Source organism: Channa argus, chromosome 4 (genome assembly GCF_033026475.1).
Source record: "Channa argus isolate prfri chromosome 4, Channa argus male v1.0, whole genome shotgun sequence".
Lineage (NCBI taxonomy): Eukaryota > Metazoa > Chordata > Actinopteri > Anabantiformes > Channidae > Channa > Channa argus.
The window spans coordinates 12,864,605-12,883,822 of NC_090200.1; the positions used below are offsets into that span (position 1 = coordinate 12,864,605).

At 39.5% G+C, this 19,218-nt stretch overlaps 1 protein-coding gene across 1 annotated transcript; it reads left to right on the forward strand.

Annotated features, from left to right (window-relative positions):
- The first annotated feature begins 433 nt into the window (after positions 1-433).
- Positions 434-18,496, forward strand: LOC137125051 (mucin-2-like). Its single transcript, XM_067499948.1, has 44 exons — positions 434-592; positions 721-976; positions 1,059-1,173; positions 1,392-1,482; positions 1,571-1,704; positions 1,793-2,009; positions 2,328-2,453; positions 2,552-2,666; positions 2,756-2,906; positions 3,019-3,132; positions 3,224-3,293; positions 3,404-3,541; positions 3,670-3,834; positions 4,011-4,105; positions 4,191-4,317; positions 4,420-4,675; positions 4,796-4,848; positions 4,948-5,051; positions 5,292-5,443; positions 5,567-5,705; positions 5,968-6,078; positions 6,167-6,346; positions 6,499-6,738; positions 6,841-6,997; positions 7,315-7,443; positions 7,629-13,889; positions 13,988-14,139; positions 14,242-14,416; positions 14,517-14,764; positions 14,925-15,108; positions 15,204-15,414; positions 15,501-15,676; positions 15,877-15,946; positions 16,132-16,232; positions 16,319-16,350; positions 16,446-16,623; positions 16,734-16,838; positions 16,931-16,971; positions 17,110-17,232; positions 17,360-17,462; positions 17,558-17,682; positions 17,764-17,803; positions 17,893-18,016; positions 18,158-18,496. Exons 1-44 carry the CDS (start codon positions 517-519, stop codon positions 18,366-18,368), a joined length of 12,171 nt encoding a protein of 4,056 aa, XP_067356049.1. The 5' UTR covers positions 434-516; the 3' UTR covers positions 18,369-18,496.
- The last annotated feature ends 722 nt before the right edge of the window (positions 18,497-19,218 follow it).

Here is a 19,218-nt window from a genome sequence, read left to right on the forward strand (position 1 = left end):
CACTGTAGGTTTAGGAAGACATTATAGGATGTTTAGGTTTGTTAATGATCCACCTGCATATCCATGCAGATATGAAGCCTCTGGTTAAGGCATTGTTTTAGCTGGCACAATCATGTTTTTAGGTCATGGTTTTGATTCACTTTGGATGTACTCACTCAATTACTTGATTAAGATAAAGTTAAGTTTATCTATTAATGAATAGATTTTAAAAAGGGAGCACCATACAGCCGTTTTATTGCTGCTCATTTCACCTTAAATAATATTTCTTTCCTTAAGCGTAGGCATATTTGTTCAGGATTTGTTCATGATAAGGAGGATGTAGGATTCATTATATGGGACTTGTGAAAGGCGTCGAGCATCGATTCAGCAATTGTTTACAATGTCTTAGCAATAAAACTTTAGTTTCCACTCAGAAAGAGGGTGTGAGCCAAAAATGGTGCCATCTCAATATAAAGGACTGCTGAGCGTAGAGTGACCTTTATCTGGTTCGGTGACAGCAAGCCCACAGTGGCAACAATGAGGTGGAAATGTGTGTGGTTGTGTTTCCTTGCTTTTTCTTTTGCCAATGTCTACGATGTGCAAGCCATACTGGGTAAGACTCCAACTGCGTTAAGAATCTGTTGACCACTTTCCACTGTACATATGGAAAAATGTTTAGCACTGTCTCGAATAACTTTTTATAGAACATTTTGTGACCTTATACACGTACATTTTTCTCAGCTCGCAACCATGTCAGCAGCATCTGCAGCACATGGGGGCGAGAGCACTTTAAGACATTTGATGGTGATGTGTACCAGTTCCCTGGTATGTGTGAATACAACTTGGCCTCCGACTGCCACGAGACCTACAGGGAGTTCTCTGTGCACCTAAAAAGGGAAGAAAATGATGGAAACCCTACAGTCAGCTATGTTGTGGTGACCATCAATGACCTTTTATTCCATCTCACGAGCAGCCGGGTCACTTTGAATGACCTGCCGTAAGTAATAGTCTTGTAGTTTGAAAAAGCTTTTTTACATACTTATGCATTACATTTAAAAACACATTCTGTTTTTTCCCAGAATCAAAATGCCATACTACAATGCTGGGGTACAGGTGGAAAAAAACGCTGTTTACATAAAACTCCAGTCCAAAGTTGGCATCACTGTCATGTGGAACGGTGATGATGCAGTCATGGTAAAAGCTTACAATAAAAAAATGTCTTTTCTATTCTATACCTCAAAAGAGTTTGTTTGTCACATTTAGAGCTCTTGTGGTATGTCATATGGTGTGGTGGTATGTCATTCGATTAAGCAATTATAGTTTACAGGGGTTAAATTTGCCTTTGAATATATTAATAGTGCATTAGTGTTAGCAAAAGTATTACAAACTCTTACTATGTTGCGGTGTTGTAGGTGGAAGTGGATAATGACTATGCTAATCGTACTTGTGGACTTTGTGGAGACTTCAATGGCATTTCAGTCTATGATGAGTTCATACACAACGGTATATATAATTATTTCTGTTTTTGTAGTAAGTATTTCTCTCTCTCTTTCCATTTTGCATAAAACACTATTAATATATTTATATGCAGGTCGCATAATTAACCCAGTTGAGTTTGGCAACAAACACAAAGTCCATCGCCCAAATGATGACTGTGAGGACCCCTATGAAGAGGAAGACAATTCACTGGAGTCTGTGAATGTCCTGGATTCATGCAAGGAGTTTGTGAGTTTAATATCCACCTGGTTAGGTGAGATGTAGTAATGTGTAGCATTTTCAACGGAGTAATTTTGTCTATTTTTTTCCCTTTTAGCAAGCCATCTGTGAAGAAATGCTACATTCAGAATCCTGGAAGTCCTGCAGTGAACTGGTTAACCCTGAGCCGTACATCAAGGCCTGTGTAAAGGACATGTGTGGCTGCACCAACAATGAAGATGACTTGTGTGTCTGCAGTACACTGTCCGAGTTTTCACGACAGTGTTCCCATGCAGGCGGACAGCCACCTAATTGGAGGAAGCCTCAGTTCTGTGGTAATGTGTTGCATTCTCTTCACTGGTTGGTTCTCATTGTATTAGTTACAGTAATGGGTGGAGAGGCGGCTATCGCACCAAAATTAAGTCTCGAAAAAGCAACTCATGTAAAAAGTTTGAAGGAAAACAAGGAGTACTGTTATACCCCACAAAATAGGCATTTAAAATTGCCCAAAGGCCAGATATGTCCACATGTGAGTTCTATTTTATAGATGTGATTTATGTACTGTACCAAAAACTGTTAAAACCTCATACATGAAAATAATAAAAGATGCAACCCCTACTTTTTAAAAATGTTATTCTGCCGTCTCTTTACAGCTAAACAGTGCCCATTCAACATGGTTTATGAAGAGAGCGGCTCCCCTTGCATGGATACTTGCACATATCAAGACACAAGTTCACTGTGTGAGGACCACAAAATGGATGGCTGCTTCTGTCCTCCTGGTCAGTGATCTTCATATGTGTAATGTTTTATCTTTACTACATTGTACATTTTTTATAATTGATTTACAATAGCCCTTACACTCAAATATCTACTTCAGGAACTGTGTTTGATGATATATCCATGAGAGGATGTATTGCTCAGTCTGAATGTCAGTGCAAGAGCGACAAAATTTATAACTCTGGTGAGGTTTTCCGACAAGACCCAGTTGAATGGTATGTCACATGTTTCCTAAACAGAATGTAGCTATTGGGTCTGTTCAGTGTGTTTTGCTATCATACTGTATATTTATTGTGTTTTTCAGTACATGTTTGGAGGGTAGATGGGACTGTAAGAGTCTTCATATGCCTGCAACATGTGCAGTGGAAGAGGGTTCACATGTGACGACCTTTGATGGAAAAACCTACACGTTCCACGGAGATTGTTATTACACTTTAGCCAAGGTGGAAAGCAAGGTAAATGAGTTATTGCTTTGTACAATTAAATGGTAGAAAATATGCAACTGACAAAAATATCTGTTATTGATTATTAATATTAGCTTATCTCTTCTCACACTGTATATTTCAGAATGATGCAAGTCCAAAGTTTACCATGCTGGTCCAGTTGGTGCCATGTGCAAATCAAGAGTTTGACACTTGTCTCAAGACCCTTAAAATCCTAATTAACAATGACAGAAACAATGTGAGTTAAAGACTATTAGTTATAGAGACTGTGGTCAATAGTTCACACTAGTATGTCCAACACACAAATGGTAAATTGTGTTTTTACTCAGGTACTATTATTCACCTCAGATGGCACAGTAAAGCACAATATGCAGACTATCAGTTTGCCGTATCACTCAGGTTGGTCAGTCAAAAAAACGCTAGATAAAACATATTATTGTAATCATTCATTTATGCTCTGACAGCAGCAAATGATCTTACTGTTTTTTTGTAATTTTCTTTATTCAAAGGTGACATCCACATATTTGAGGCTTCATCCTTTCACATATTGCTCCAGACCAGTTTTGGGTTACAAATTCAGATCCAGCATGTGCCTGTCATGCAAGTCTATGTCAGCCTGGACAACAGTTACAAAGGAAAGACACGTGGTAAGTTTTCTTTATTCATAACATGACAAGACAAGGCTGGAATCATCAAAAAATATGCCACACAATACATGTGCAAAAAATAAAATACAATACAAAAATGTCATATTTAAAGAATTTGGTTTCTTCAGGTTTATGTGGGAACTACAATATGGTCCTGTCTGATGACATGAAAACACCTCAGGGCATTGTAGAGGGAACAGCAGCAACGTTTTGTAACTCCTGGAAGGCTAACGTCATATGTGCAGACAGAGAAGAAAGACTTGATGATCCCTGCTCCCTGAGCATGGAAAATGGTAAAAAGCCCTGTTTACTTTTCATGGCTAGTGTTTGTCTTAGATTCTCAGCTATGAATGCATATTTTTATTACATATGTTGTGGTTTTTAGTATTTTACATTGAAAGCAACGGGACAATCTAACACAACTTAGACTTACAGTTTAATAATAGACTTGTTGTTTATTCATTCTCAGAGTTATACGCAAGACACTGGTGTGCCTTGCTGCTAAGTCCAAATAGCACCTTCTCACAGTGTCGTTCAGTAGTGGATCCTGAGATTTATTACAAGGTACAATAAAACCTCTATTTCTATTTTATTAAAATATGTTTTAATATAACTGTCATTGTCTAAACACATTGCATGCATTCTGCAGAGATGTACTTATGCTAGCTGTAACTGTGAGAAGAGTGAAGCCTGCCTGTGTGCCGTCCTCTCTTCATATGCGCGGGCTTGTGCATCGAAGGGAGTTTTCTTGACAGACTGGAGAGAGAATGTGTGTGGTAAGGAATTCTTTCATTAGGTTGTGTTAAAGCTGATTGATGATTTATGTAGTTGGTGAACATTCATTAGTCTCACTATTGCTCACTTTATATGCTAAACAGATAAATACACAAAGAGCTGCCCAAAGTCTCAGACTTTCTCTTACAAGCATCAGAGATGCCAGTTGACCTGCAGTTCACTGAGCTTACAGCAGCAGAGCTGCAGCTCTGACTTCTTGCCTGTGGATGGCTGCTCCTGCTCTGAGGGTCTCTACCTAGACGAAAATGGCATCTGTGTCCCCATGGCAAAATGTCCCTGCTACCATAATGAAGTGTACATTAAGCCAGGAAAATCCATCAACATCAAAAACGAGCACTGGTGAGTTATTTCTTTCAACACATTTAGAACAATTTTAAATTCTGCAGTATATACCATAAGATATATAAGACAAAATGTTTGTTCTGTGTTGTATGTTTTACTTTGGTATTTTCTTCCTAGTGTGTGTACCAATGGAATGCTTCATTGTCATTCTTGGCAAGCCCGCTCTTCAAGTAAGTTTTTCTTTTTAGATTATTTTGTCCATACAATAAGTATTTAACTTATCCAGTGTATATTAATTAATAAGTAAAAATAATCTTCTTCTATTACAGTATGCCCTTCTCCCAAAACATTCTTCAACTGTTCTGATGCGGGAACAGGAGAGCTTGGTGTGCACTGTCCACAAACTTGTATGAATTTGGACAGCGATGATTGTGTGAGTTATTTTTGCTGCAGTGCCCACATTGACCTCTCAGTCTCAAATAACTGGATCTAATATTCATGTCGTGAATTTTACAGGGGACAGTATGTTACACTGAAGATCTAGTGTGTATATTGAACTAGTTAAACTAGAGTAGTTTCTAGACAATATGAAAAGAATAATGAATCTAATAAATGTAATTGTGAGACAGTAATGTTTTCTCTTCTTATCACTGTGAACTTTCTGTCTACCCAGGATTCCACAGAGTGTGAATCTGGATGTCAGTGTCCTAGAGGCCTATTTGATAATGGCAAAGGTTCATGTGTAAAAAAAATAAATTGTCCATGTCATCATAATGGGAATTTATATGCCCCTGGAGCAATAATCCCGAATAAGTGCAACACTTGGTATGATATTGTTTTTACTGAACATAAAATGCCATGTTAAACTCATATTTGTGTATTTGCCTGCAAATTTTCTTAATTATGACATTGAAAATCCTGTCTTACATTCATTTCTGACACATCTAGTACCTGCAAAAGTGGAAAATGGGAGTGTACAGAAAAGAAATGTCCAGGAACTTGCATTATTTATGGGAGTGGTCACTATAATACGTTTGATCAGCGAACGTATGCTTTTCAAGGACATTGTGCCTATGTTGCTGTCAAGGTAAACAAACCATGTAAAGTGTATCTGAACTCACACTAAGTCCACTCATTTACTGCACCTTATATACAGTACTAGACACTTTTTTACTCAATAAGGAATTGACATTTTGGACATGTATGATCATCATTTTGCGTCACTGCTGACATTTATATAAAATATTATTAGCAATATTAAGCATTGTCGACTAGCAAAGATAAACAGTAATCTGTTAAATGATATAAAGTAAAAATGCTAAATGCTTAACTGTACCTTGTCTTTTAAGAACAAATGTGGCAATAAAACAGTACTGGAAAACTTTGGAGTTATCACAGAAAATGTACCATGTGGATCTACAGGCACCACGTGCTCCAAAACTGTCAGAATTCAACTGGGGGTAAGCTCTTTATTTGGGCCTAAAATACTGGACACACATAATATATGCATTTTACTATAAAACTGCAGTTTGTATCTTAATATTACAGCGAACAGAAATCAAACTATCAAAGGGTAAACACGAAAAGGAGGACCTTGGATATGGCACTCAGATTCCTTACAAAATCAGAACGGTTGGCTTGTATCTGGTTGTAGAATCTGCCATTGGTCTGGCAGTGATGTGGGATCGCAAAACAACTGTTCGCATCCTCCTGGAACCACAGCATAGCGTGAGTCATAATAATTGTTCTAAGTGACCGAAATGTCTTGCAGTAACAGGTTAGAGATTGGGTTTTGATGCAGTGTATAATTTTCCTTATCTCTATTCATATAGAAAGTAAAAGACCTAAAAAAGTATCACTGACACCTTTTGTTTGTTCAGGGAGAGGTATGTGGCCTGTGTGGAAATTTCGATGGTGATGGCCAGAATGACTTCACGACCCAGGGTCAGCTGGCAGTGAGTGATTTCCTGGAATTTGCTAATAGCTGGAAAGTGTCCAGCACCTGCCCGGATGCAGAAATGAATGTTGACCCTTGTGTTGCAACACCCAATCGACATCACTGGGCAAAAATCATGTGCAGCATTATAATTGGAGAAACATTTAAACAGTGTCACAATAAGGTAAAAGCAGATGTAATTGTAATCGTATTATTTAAGGTTCCATAGTTAAAAATGTCCAGCACATTTTAAAAAATCTATCATATATTTTGAATTAATGAACAGGTGGACCCTCTTCCATTTCATGATAACTGTGTAAAAGATTCGTGTGCTTGTGACACTGGAGGAGACTGTGAGTGTTTCTGCACAGCAGTTGCAGCTTATGCTCAAGCTTGTAATGAGGCTGGTGTTTGTGTTGCATGGAGAACTCCAGATATCTGTCGTAAGTAAACAGACATTTACATTTAGAGACACATTTTTTCCCCTGTGCTTTATATTGTAAGGTTTTTCTGACCACATCATTTAGACCTCCATTAGTTTTCTATTTGCAGCAATTATTTTTCCAGCCTTTTTTTGCCCCTGTTCCAAATTTTTTAAGATGAGTTGCTGCCATTAAGTTCAAAGTGAACTAATATTTTCCAAGAGATGGTAAAATGTTTCTGTTTCATCATTGCATTCTGTATGTATTTAAACTTTCACATCTTCCCAACTTTTTTGGAATTAAGTTGAACATAACATACCTGTTTCTGTCTTTCCTAGCTGCCTTCTGTGATTACTACAACAACCCTGGTGAATGCAAGTGGCATTATTACCCCTGTCACACACCTTGCTACAAGACCTGTTTGAATCCACAAGGAGATTGTAGAAACCCTTTGCCCAACCTGGAAGGTAAGAGGTTAAGGTGCATTGTATCACCGTACCTTTAATTATTGCAGTAAAAAGAATTTTGGCTTATTTTGCAAGACACAATAGGAAAAACAGCACCTAACCAGCTTCATTCTTGATTAATAAAAACCATGAAAATAAATCTTTTACTGTCAAAAAAGTGATAGTCTGTGATGTTACTTTTACAGGCTGTTACCCTCAATGTCCAAAGGAAAAGCCTATTTTTGACGAGGAAAAACAGATATGTGTGGAAGAATGCGAAGGTTGTTTTTACAATGGATCTAGATATGATGACTATGAAGTTATTTACAATGTGACTGACAACTTGGGAATGTGCTATTATGCAATCTGCATCAATTCCACTGTGATATATCAAAACGTTAGCTGCCCCACTACAACTGTCCAACCACCAACATCAACTATTGCCACAACTCCACCTGTAACCACACCAACTGTACCTCCTACAACTCCACCCACTGAAACTCCAACAACGATCACAATAGCTACAACCCCAGCAACTGAACCTCCCACTACAACTGCAGAGTCAACAACGAAAACTACAGCAACTCCAACAACACCGTGTCATAAAACCTGTAAATGGTCAGAATATTATGATGTTCATAACCCAAAGTTCGACAAAAGTGACTGGGAAACATATGAGAACATCACAAATAGTGGTAAAGAAATATGCAAAACTCGCAAAGAAATTGATTGCAGATCAGTAGATTTCCCTGATAAAGACTTCAGCGACTTTGTGGGTGAAACTGGTCAAGTTGTTAGTTGTGATTTAGAATATGGTTTAATATGTAGAAGAGAAGACCAAGTAAGACCTCCACGAAAGTGCTTCAACTATAAGATCAGTGTTTGCTGTGAGGTAGACGAATGTCCACCAACATATACTACAACCGCAACTACAACTAAACTCCCAACTACAACCACAGAAGCTACAACCCTGCCACCTGAAACTACAACCACAATAGCTACAACTACACCAACTGAATCTCCTACTACAACTGCAGAGCCAACTACAACCACAGAAGCTACACCTACACCAACTGAATCTCCTACAACAACTGCAAAACCAACCACAACCACAATATATGTAAGCCCACCAACTTCTACTACAACTGCAGAGCCAACTACAACCACAGAAGCTACAACCCTGCCACCTGAAACTACAACTACAACCACAATAGCTACAACTACACCAACTGAATCTCCTACTACAACTGCAGAGCCAACTACAACCACAGAAGCTACAACCCTGCCACCTGAAACTACAACTACAACCACAATAGCTACAACTACACCAACTGAATCTCCTACTACAACTGCTGGACCAACCACAACAACCATCCCACCAACTGAAACTCCTACTACAACCGCAGAGCCAACTACAACCACAGAAGCTACAACCCTGCCACCTGAAACTACAACTACAACCACAACAGCTACAACTCCACCAACTGAATCTCCCACTACAACTGCTGGACCAACCACGACAACCATCCCACCAACTGAAACTCCTACTACAACTGCAGAGCCAACTACAACCACAATATATGTAAGCCCATCAACTTCTACTACAACTAAAGAGCCAACTACAACCACAGAAGGTACAACTCCACCCACTGAAACTCCAACAACGATCACAATAGCTACAACCCCAGCAACTGAACCTCCCACTACAACTGCAGGGTCAACAACGAAAACTACAGCAACTCCAACAACACCGTGTCATAAAACCTGTAAATGGTCAGAATATTATGATGTTCATAACCCAAAGTTCGATAAAAGTGACTGGGAAACATATGAGAACATCACAAATAGTGGTAAAGAATTATGCAAAACTCGCACAGAAATTGATTGCAGATCAGTAGATTTCCCTGATAAAGACTTCAGCGACTTTGTGGGTGAAACTGGTCAAGTTGTTAGTTGTGATTTAGAATATGGTTTAATATGTAGAAGAGAAGACCAAGTAAGACCTCCACGAAAGTGCTTCAACTATAAGATCAGTGTTTGCTGTGAGGTAGACGAATGTCCACCAACATATACTACAACCGCAACTACAACTAAACTCCCAACTACAACCACAGAAGCTACAACCCTGCCACCTGAAACTACAACCACAATAGCTACAACTACACCAACTGAATCTCCTACTACAACTGCAGAGCCAACTACAACCACAGAAGCTACACCTACACCAACTGAATCTCCTACAACAACTGCAAAACCAACCACTACCACAATATATGTAAGCCCACCAACTTCTACTACAACTGCAGAGCCAACTACAACCACAGAAGCTACAACCCTGCCACCTGAAACTACAACTACAACCATAATAGCTACAACTACACCAACTGAATCTCCTACTACAACTGCAGAGCCAACTACAACCACAGAAGCTACAACCTTGCCACCTGAAACTACAACTACAACCACAATAGCTACAACTACAACAACTGAATCTCCTACTACAACTGCAGAGCCAACTACAACCACAGAAGCTACAACCCTGCCACCTGAAACTACAACTACAACCATAATAGCTACAACTACACCAACTGAATCTCCTACTACAACTGCAGAGCCAACTACAACCACAGAAGCTACAACCTTGCCACCTGAAACTACAACTACAACCACAATAGCTACAACTACACCAACTGAATCTCCTACTACAACTGCTGGACCAACCACAACAACCATCCCACCAACTGAAACTCCTACTACAACCGCAGAGCCAACTACAACCACAGAAGCTACAACCCTGCCACCTGAAACTACAACTACAACCACAATAGCTACAACTACACCAACTGAATCTCCTACTACAACTGTAGAGCCAACTACAACCACAGAACCTACAACCTTGCCACCTGAAACTACAACTACAACCACAATAGTTACAACTACACCAACTGAATCTCGTACTACAACTGCAGAGCCAACTACAACCACAGAAGCTACAACCCTGCCACCTGAAACTACAACTACAACCACAATAGCTACAACTACACCAACTGAATCTCCTACTACAACTGCTGGACCAACCACAACAACCATCCCACCAACTGAAACTCCTACTACAACCGCAGAGCCAACTACAACCACAGAAGCTACAACCCTGCCACCTGAAACTACAACTACAACCACAACAGCTACAACTCCACCAACTGAATCTCCCACTACAACTGCTGGACCAACCACGACAACCATCCCACCAACTGAAACTCCTACTACAACTGCAGAGCCAACTACAACCACAATATATGTAAGCCCATCAACTTCTACTACAACTAAAGAGCCAACTACAACCACAGAAGGTACAACTCCACCCACTGAAACTCCAACAACGATCACAATAGCTACAACCCCAGCAACTGAACCTCCCACTACAACTGCAGGGTCAACAACGAAAACTACAGCAACTCCAACAACACCGTGTCATAAAACCTGTAAATGGTCAGAATATTATGATGTTCATAACCCAAAGTTCGACAAAAGTGACTGGGAAACATATGAGAACATCACAAATAGTGGTAAAGAAATATGCAAAACTCGCACAGAAATTGATTGCAGATCAGTAGATTTCCCTGATAAAGACTTCAGCGACTTTGTGGGTGAAACTGGTCAAGTTGTTAGTTGTGATTTAGAATATGGTTTAATATGTAGAAGAGAAGACCAAGTAAGACCTCCACGAAAGTGCTTCAACTATAAGATCAGTGTTTGCTGTGAGGTAGACGAATGTCCACCAACATATACTACAACCGCAACTACAACTAAACTCCCAACTACAACCACAGAAGCTACAACCCTGCCACCTGAAACTACAACCACAATAGCTACAACTACACCAACTGAATCTCCTACTACAACTGCAGAGCCAACTACAACCACAGAAGCTACACCTACACCAACTGAATTTCCTACAACAACTGCAAAACCAACCACTACCACAATATATGTAAGCCCACCAACTTCTACTACAACTGCAGAGCCAACTACAACCACAGAAGCTACAACCCTGCCACCTGAAACTACAACCACAATAGCTACAACTACACCAACTGAATCTCCTACTACAACTGCTGGACCAACCACAACAACAATCCCACCAACTGAAACTCCTACTACAACTGCAGAGCCAACTACAACCACAGAAGCTACAACCCTGCCACCTGAAACTACAACTACAACCACAATAGCTACAACTACACCAACTGAATCTCCTACTACAACTGCTGGACCAACCACAACAACCATCCCACCAACTGAAACTCCTACTACAACTGCAGAGCCAACTACAACCACAGAAGCTACAACCTTGCCACCTGAAACTACAACTACAACCACAATAGCTACAACTACACCAACTGAATCTCCTACTACAACCGCTGGACCAACCACAACAACCATCCCACCAACTGAAACTCCTACTACAACCGCAGAGCCAACTACAACCATAGAAGCTACAACCCTGCCACCTGAAACTACAACTACAACCACAATAGCTACAACTACACCAACTGAATCTCCTACTACAACTGTAGAGCCAACTACAACCACAGAAGCTACAACCTTGCCACCTGAAACTACAACTACAACCACAATAGTTACAACTACACCAACTGAATCTCCTACTACAACTGCAGAGCCAACTACAACCACAGAAGCTACAACCCTGCCACCTGAAACTACAACCACAATAGCTACAACTACACCAACTGAATCTCCTACTACAACTGCTGGACCAACCACAACAACAATCCCACCAACTGAAACTCCTACTACAACTGCAGAGCCAACTACAACCACAGAAGCTACAACCCTGCCACCTGAAACTACAACTACAACCACAATAGCTACAACTACACCAACTGAATCTCCTACTACAACTGCTGGACCAACCACAACAACCATCCCACCAACTGAAACTCCTACTACAACTGCAGAGCCAACTACAACCACAGAAGCTACAACCTTGCCACCTGAAACTACAACTACAACCACAATAGCTACAACTACACCAACTGAATCTCCTACTACAACCGCTGGACCAACCACAACAACCATCCCACCAACTGAAACTCCTACTACAACCGCAGAGCCAACTACAACCACAGAAGCTACAACCCTGCCACCTGAAACTACAACTACAACCACAATAGCTACAACTACACCAACTGAATCTCCTACTACAACTGTAGAGCCAACTACAACCACAAAAGCTACAACCTTGCCACCTGAAACTACAACTACAACCACAATAGTTACAACTACACCAACTGAATCTCCTACTACAACTGCAGAGCCAACTACAACCACAGAAGCTACAACCCTGCCACCTGAAACTACAACTACAACCACAATAGCTACAACTACACCAACTGAATCTCCTACTACAACTGCAGAGCCAACTACAACCACAGAAGCTACAACCTTGCCACCTGAAACTACAACTACAACCACAATAGCTACAACTACACCAACTGAATCTCCTACTACAACTGCAGAGCCAACTACAACCACAGAAGCTACAACCTTGCCACCTGAAACTACAACTACAACCACAATAGCTACAACTACACCAACTGAATCTCCTACTACAACTGCAGAGCCAACTACAACCACAGAAGCTACAACCTTGCCACCTGAAACTATAACTACAACCACAATAGCTACAACTACACCAACTGAATCTCCTACTACAACTGCAGAGCCAACTACAACCACAGAAGCTACAACCTTGCCACCTGAAACTACAACTACAACCACAATAGCTACAACTACACCAACTGAATCTCCTACTACAACTGCTGGACCAATCACAACAACCATCCCACCAACTGAAACTCCTACTACAACTGCAGAGCCAACTACAACCACAGAAGTTACAACCTTGCCACCTGAAACTACAACTACAACCACAACAGCTACAACTCCACCTACTGAATCTCCTACTACAACTGCTGGACCAACCACAACAACCATCCCACCAACTGAAACTCCTACTACAACTGCAGAGCCAACTACAACCACAGAAGCTACAACTCCACCAACTGAATCTCCTACTACAACTGCTGGACCAACCACAACAACCATCCCACCAACTGAAACTCCTACTACAACTGCAGAGCCAACTACAACCACAGAGGCTACAACCCTGCCACCTGAAACTACAACTACAACCACAACAGCTACAACTCCACCAACTGAATCTCCTACTACAACTGCTGGACCAACCACAACAACCATTCCACCAACTGAAACTCCTACTACAACTGCAGAGCCAACTAAACCAATTGTCACTGGACCCACGGTATCAACAGTGCATCCATCAACTGCCCCCATTGTAAGCCCTACCCCAACCCTGACAACAACCACAGAAAGTACCACTACTGAATGCTTTTGTATAGTTAATGGCAAGCATTATAAGCCAGGTAAGAAAAGACCTACAGCAAATTCATGTATGTCTCAATAAACAGTTTTGTCACTATTTAATATATCCTTTTTTTCTAACTGTTTTTCACACCTCTAGGGGACAAAATATTTGACAAGGTACACCTTGGATCAGGTGTATGTCTCACAATGATATGTTCTAATATTTGTGAGATTCATAACACGACTGAAATTTGCCCCACACCTGCACCGACACCTTTTGTACCCACTTGCCCTGAATGGGACAAAGTGGTAAGAATCTTTTCGAGATTACTAAGCTACTATATTTAATGTTGTACTATTTTTTTTAATGTTTATTCATTTTATTATCATTTTTGTCCTTTCTTACATTAGCAAAATGAGACATTCATTTTCTGTAACTGCACCATGGCTAGATGCATTGAAAACAATACAATTGAAATAATTCCATATGAATGTCCACCCATTGAGAACATCACATGTACCAATGGAAAGAAACCAGTTCTTGTGTATGATGAGAACCACTGCTGCCAACATTATGTTTGTGACTGTAAGACAATTAGTGTTTCAAAAACATTATGACATATTTATTGACTATTACCCTATGTTACTGTACTTAGATTTTGAATTTTGTTTTTGTTTCATCTCAGGTGTATGTGAAGGATGGGGAGATCCCCATTATATCACATTTGATGGATTCTACTACAGTTATCAAGGAAACTGTACTTATGTTTTGATGGAGGAGATGGTACCAAAATATGATCTAAAGATTTATATTGACAATGTCTTTTGTGATCCCACTGAAGATGTGTCTTGTCCACGATCAATAATTATATCATACCAATCACATGTTGTCACACTCATGAATCATAACCTTCTTGGAGCACCGCAGCTGGAGGTAAAACAATATGTGCTCATGTTAACATTTTATATTATGTTCTCAAAAACTAACACATCTAACTCTGAGTAAATTATTAACATTGTCAGTGTAAATTCAATAGTAATATCTTTTTTCTGGGAATAATATATGTATATAATAAAATATTTTTTCCTTGAAGGCACTGGAAAATGGAGTAAGTCTGAAGCTACCTTATTCAAATCGTGGTATTAAGATCTTGAACTCTGGCATTAACTTGGTTTTTGAGATCCCTCACCTACAAGCAATCATTACATTTGGGATAACTGGCTTCAGTGTTACTCTTCCATTCAGATTATTTGGAAGAAACACACAGGGCCATTGTGGTAGGAACATCTCTCTCACTCCAGTGGCCATATTGTTTAATCATTACTTTAAGGTTAGACTGCAATATTAACAAATTTTGTGATTCTTTTGTTAGGAACATGTAATAATGATCAGGCTGATGACTGCATGTTGCCTGGGGGCCATCTGGTGAAAAGCTGCCCAGTGATGGCTGACTATTGGCTTGCAAGACATATTCTTCAGCCTGAATGCCATATACCTACTGTATTGCCCACCAACAAGCCTGAACCTCCACCAACCTTGACTCCATGCAGGCCAGACTCCGTATGTGACCTTCTTAAGAGCAGGTACACATTATCTAGTACACTCGTATGTTTTATACACTGCAGTTAAACAGCCATAACATCGGTTTGGTTGTGTTCTCCTTTCACAGTGTCTTTTCAGAGTGCTACCCCTTTGTATCCCCTGACAACTTCTACAGAGGTTGTGTTTTTGATAGCTGCCATGTTTCTAACCCAGCAGTAGAATGCACAAGTTTGCAGACTTATGCTGCTGCCTGTGCTCAGGCTGGGGTTTGTCTGCATTGGAGGAAGCACACTAATATATGTGGTAAGAGGTCCCTTATTATTTTTCCCTGAATTTTGGGATCAGAAAATAAGATTGGTTGAATCATAGACTGTCATTTACAAATCATGTATTTTGCTGCATTTAACACACACAAATCAGGTGGCTGTACATTTTATTATTTACAGAATGTATGCATTAGGTATTGCAAAAATAACTAATTGATTTCTTTACTTCACTAACAGCAAGTTACTGCCCAGCAAACACAGTTTACAGTCCATGTGGTCCTGCAGAACAGCCAACATGTGAAGACAAGTAAGTTTACACAAAGCTTGAGTGTATTCATTGTACATGCTGTTATAAAATGTCGTGAAACTAGGATCGTAATATCATATTAATCATTAACAACATAAGTGAAGTACAATGCAGTGTTTTAAATGAAATCAACTTTAGAGACTATTGTAAAGCATGTGTTGACTCTTTATGATTTAATATTACAGTCCTAATGAATCAACCCTTAACTTTACTACTGAGGGTTGCTTTTGCCCTGAGGGAATGAAGCTCTTCAACAAAGACTCTGGCATATGTGTTAATAAGTGTGGTAAGTGGGGTGTATATCTTAATGTAATGAGCTTAATGTATTGTATAAATCATGACTGCTTATCAGAATATCACATTTCTCTACAGGATGTCTCGACCCTGAAGGCATTCCACGAGAGGTGAGCTACATCTTCTATTGATGCTCTGCGAAAATCTAACTTAAATTGTTTACTTACACAGAAAATTAAGTCCCTATTATGATTTATTCTTCTAGTTTAATGAGAGATTTGACTACAAATGTCAAAACTGCATCTGTGAGGAGTCCACCAAGACTGTATCTTGCAAGCCTAAGGCATGCCCAGCACCACCTGTAGCAAACTGTTCTGGTCCAGGGTTTGTCCTTGTCAACCAAACAAATCCATCAGACCAGTGCTGTTCTGCCTATGTTTGCCGTAAGAGACATTCCATCATCATTTGTTTTTCTTCTGGAGTTCTCAGAATGATTTATATTGATAATGATTCTTGAAGATGGTTTACAATCACCATTTTATCACCTCAACAGAATGTCAGAGCAAGACTTGCCCAGTCACCGACATGAACTGTCCAGTTGGATATAAGCCAGATGTCAGTGTCCCTGAGGGAAAATGCTGTCCAGAACATACATGTGGTGAGCTCATTAATTCATTGCTGGACTTAATCAAAAGCATAAGGTCAGCAGTGGCACTTTTACATCATGTTTTCTGTCTTAATGTTTTCTAGAGCCCAAAAGAGTTTGTGTTCACAAGGAGACTGAATACCAGGTAAATAAAAAACGCAAATGTGAGGAATATGTGTCTTATCATTTGTTAGTATATCAGTTTTGTCTTTATATTTGCTGTATCTCATGTTTTGTCTGGCTCAATATACGGATTGAACACATTTCCTCTTTCCTCTGCCAGCCTGGTTCTTCAGTTCCTGCAAATACGTGTCAGGACTGTACCTGTACCAATGAGGTGGACACTCATTCTGGTCTATTCAAAATAGTTTGTGAGTTTCAGCAATGTCAAGAAAATTGTGACCCAGTAAGTGAAATTACTGTCCAACCATTACACTCATTTGTGCAATGCATACAATGCAATCTGTTTTACTCAGTCTGTTTATTGTGTGGATAAACTGAACTTGGCAACTAAACTTCTTCTTTTCTCTCAGGGATATAAATATGTGGAAAGTGATTCAGATAAATGCTGTGGGAAGTGTGTGCAGACACACTGTATCGTCGCTCTTAATGGCACCAATCAGCTCTTGGAGGCAAGTTGTATTATCCCTGTTATCTGTAATTCAACATGTTAGTTTTTAAAAGGCCAAGTGTTTTAATATTTATCTATATCTAATGTGCTTTACAGCAAGGAGAAGTCTGGTCACCACCTGCGAATATGTGTGAGCATTACACCTGTCTTAGGAATGGTGAAAAGTTTATAACAATCAATTCACACATTGTCTGCCCACCATTCCAGCCAAGCAACTGCAAAAGTGTAAGTGTCACCAAAAAAATCTGTATAAGTTGCGCAACATAGGTTAAACATAATACATTAATTTTGTATTTTTTTCTATAGGATACAATTCAGACTGCAGCAAATGGCTGTTGTCAAACTTGTGAGTTTAATATTGTCTTTAAAATTTCTAAAGTTATGATAGAAAATAGCTAATGAAGAACAAGCTAATGATGTGTGTGTTTTGAAAAGGTGTGGAGAAGGAGAAGGCATGCAAGTTATTAACTCAGAGAGCAAGACTTACCCACAAAGGCTGTCAAAGCTATGAGGAAATAGATATGCCATACTGTGAAGGATCCTGCACCACTTACACCAAGTAAGCATATTATTAATATTTCTAATTCCTCTGGTCACTTGTCACAAACCCAATTAAAATTTGAAAGTGCTTCAGTATTCTTTGTGTAGATGATTCGTTTATTAGTTATTAAGAAATATATCCTGTCTTTGTTCTTTTTAGGTACTCTGAGGAAGCAGCTTCTTTCGAGCATTTCTGCTCTTGCTGCAAGGAGACACGTTTTAGCAAACGCATTGTTGACTTACACTGCTTGAATGGAGATGTGGTTCCCTACACATACATGCATGTGGAGGAGTGCAGTTGTAACAAAACAGAATGCATCAGAGCTCCGGGACAGTCTGTCCGTAGGAGGAGAAGCATCATGCCAGTGTAACAAGAAAAATCTCCTATCACGTTAAAGATTCTTCCAATATTGTCCTGACTATCATTACATCGCTTGCAAAATAATTATCATTGTAGGGAAAGTGCTTATCAATTAATAAAATAAAAGAATGCAACTGATACCACATTCTTGTCTCTTCTGTTGCAATTGTTTGTCTTATGCTATTTTACCTCGTATTGTTATTTTCTGTAAGTTGCTGATCATACAGTACATTCTGTATGATCTCGGCCAAGGGGACTTAGGACACAGAATTGATATTTGATAGCAGATGACAGCAGTGGAAATGCCTCTGCTCTTTGACGGGCATCTCAAAGAAGTCAAACAGTTAAAACAAGGATTTTGCCTTGATTAAAAACCACATTCATGTACATGAACAATAAATCTTAATTACATGACCTTTAACAAACGAGTGGGGAAAATCGCTGATGCGGCAAAATTTTGGTATATGGTAATGTTGAGCCAATGATTGTGTAGCATGAGAGGAACAATTAATGCAAAAAAGTTCCCATGTGACCTATGATCACATCAAAAAATGTCTCAAAAATTGGCATAAAAACAGAAATCAGAGTGGTCCAAAGAAAAACAGAAATTATTGGTTATTTTCTTCTCCTCATAACATGAATGATGACAAGTCCCAGACAAATTTCTTAAACAGCAATGATATTAGTCCCTGACAATAATGTTTTTATGTCGGGAAAACACCTATTCCACAAAGACAAAGATATTGTAGGAAACACACTTATCAGGTACAACATTAAGTCCATCTGGTGGTTTTAATGTTTTGGTGGGCCCATTAGCCAGTGCCTACCTCCTATCAATTCCAAACAAATGTCATTATTTT

What these genes read in the sequence shown, in the direction of transcription:
- LOC137125051 (XM_067499948.1), top strand. Translation starts at nt 517, where the DNA reads ATGAGGTGGAAATGTGTGTGGTTGTGTTTCCTTGCTTTTTCTTTTGCC. An exon ending in ACGGTGATGATGCAGTCATG is followed by an intron (nt 1,174 to 1,391) that starts GTAAAAGCTTAC and finishes GCGGTGTTGTAG; the next exon opens with GTGGAAGTGGATAATGACTA. An exon ending in CTGTTCTGCCTATGTTTGCC is followed by an intron (nt 16,624 to 16,733) that starts GTAAGAGACATT and finishes TCACCTCAACAG; the next exon opens with AATGTCAGAGCAAGACTTGC.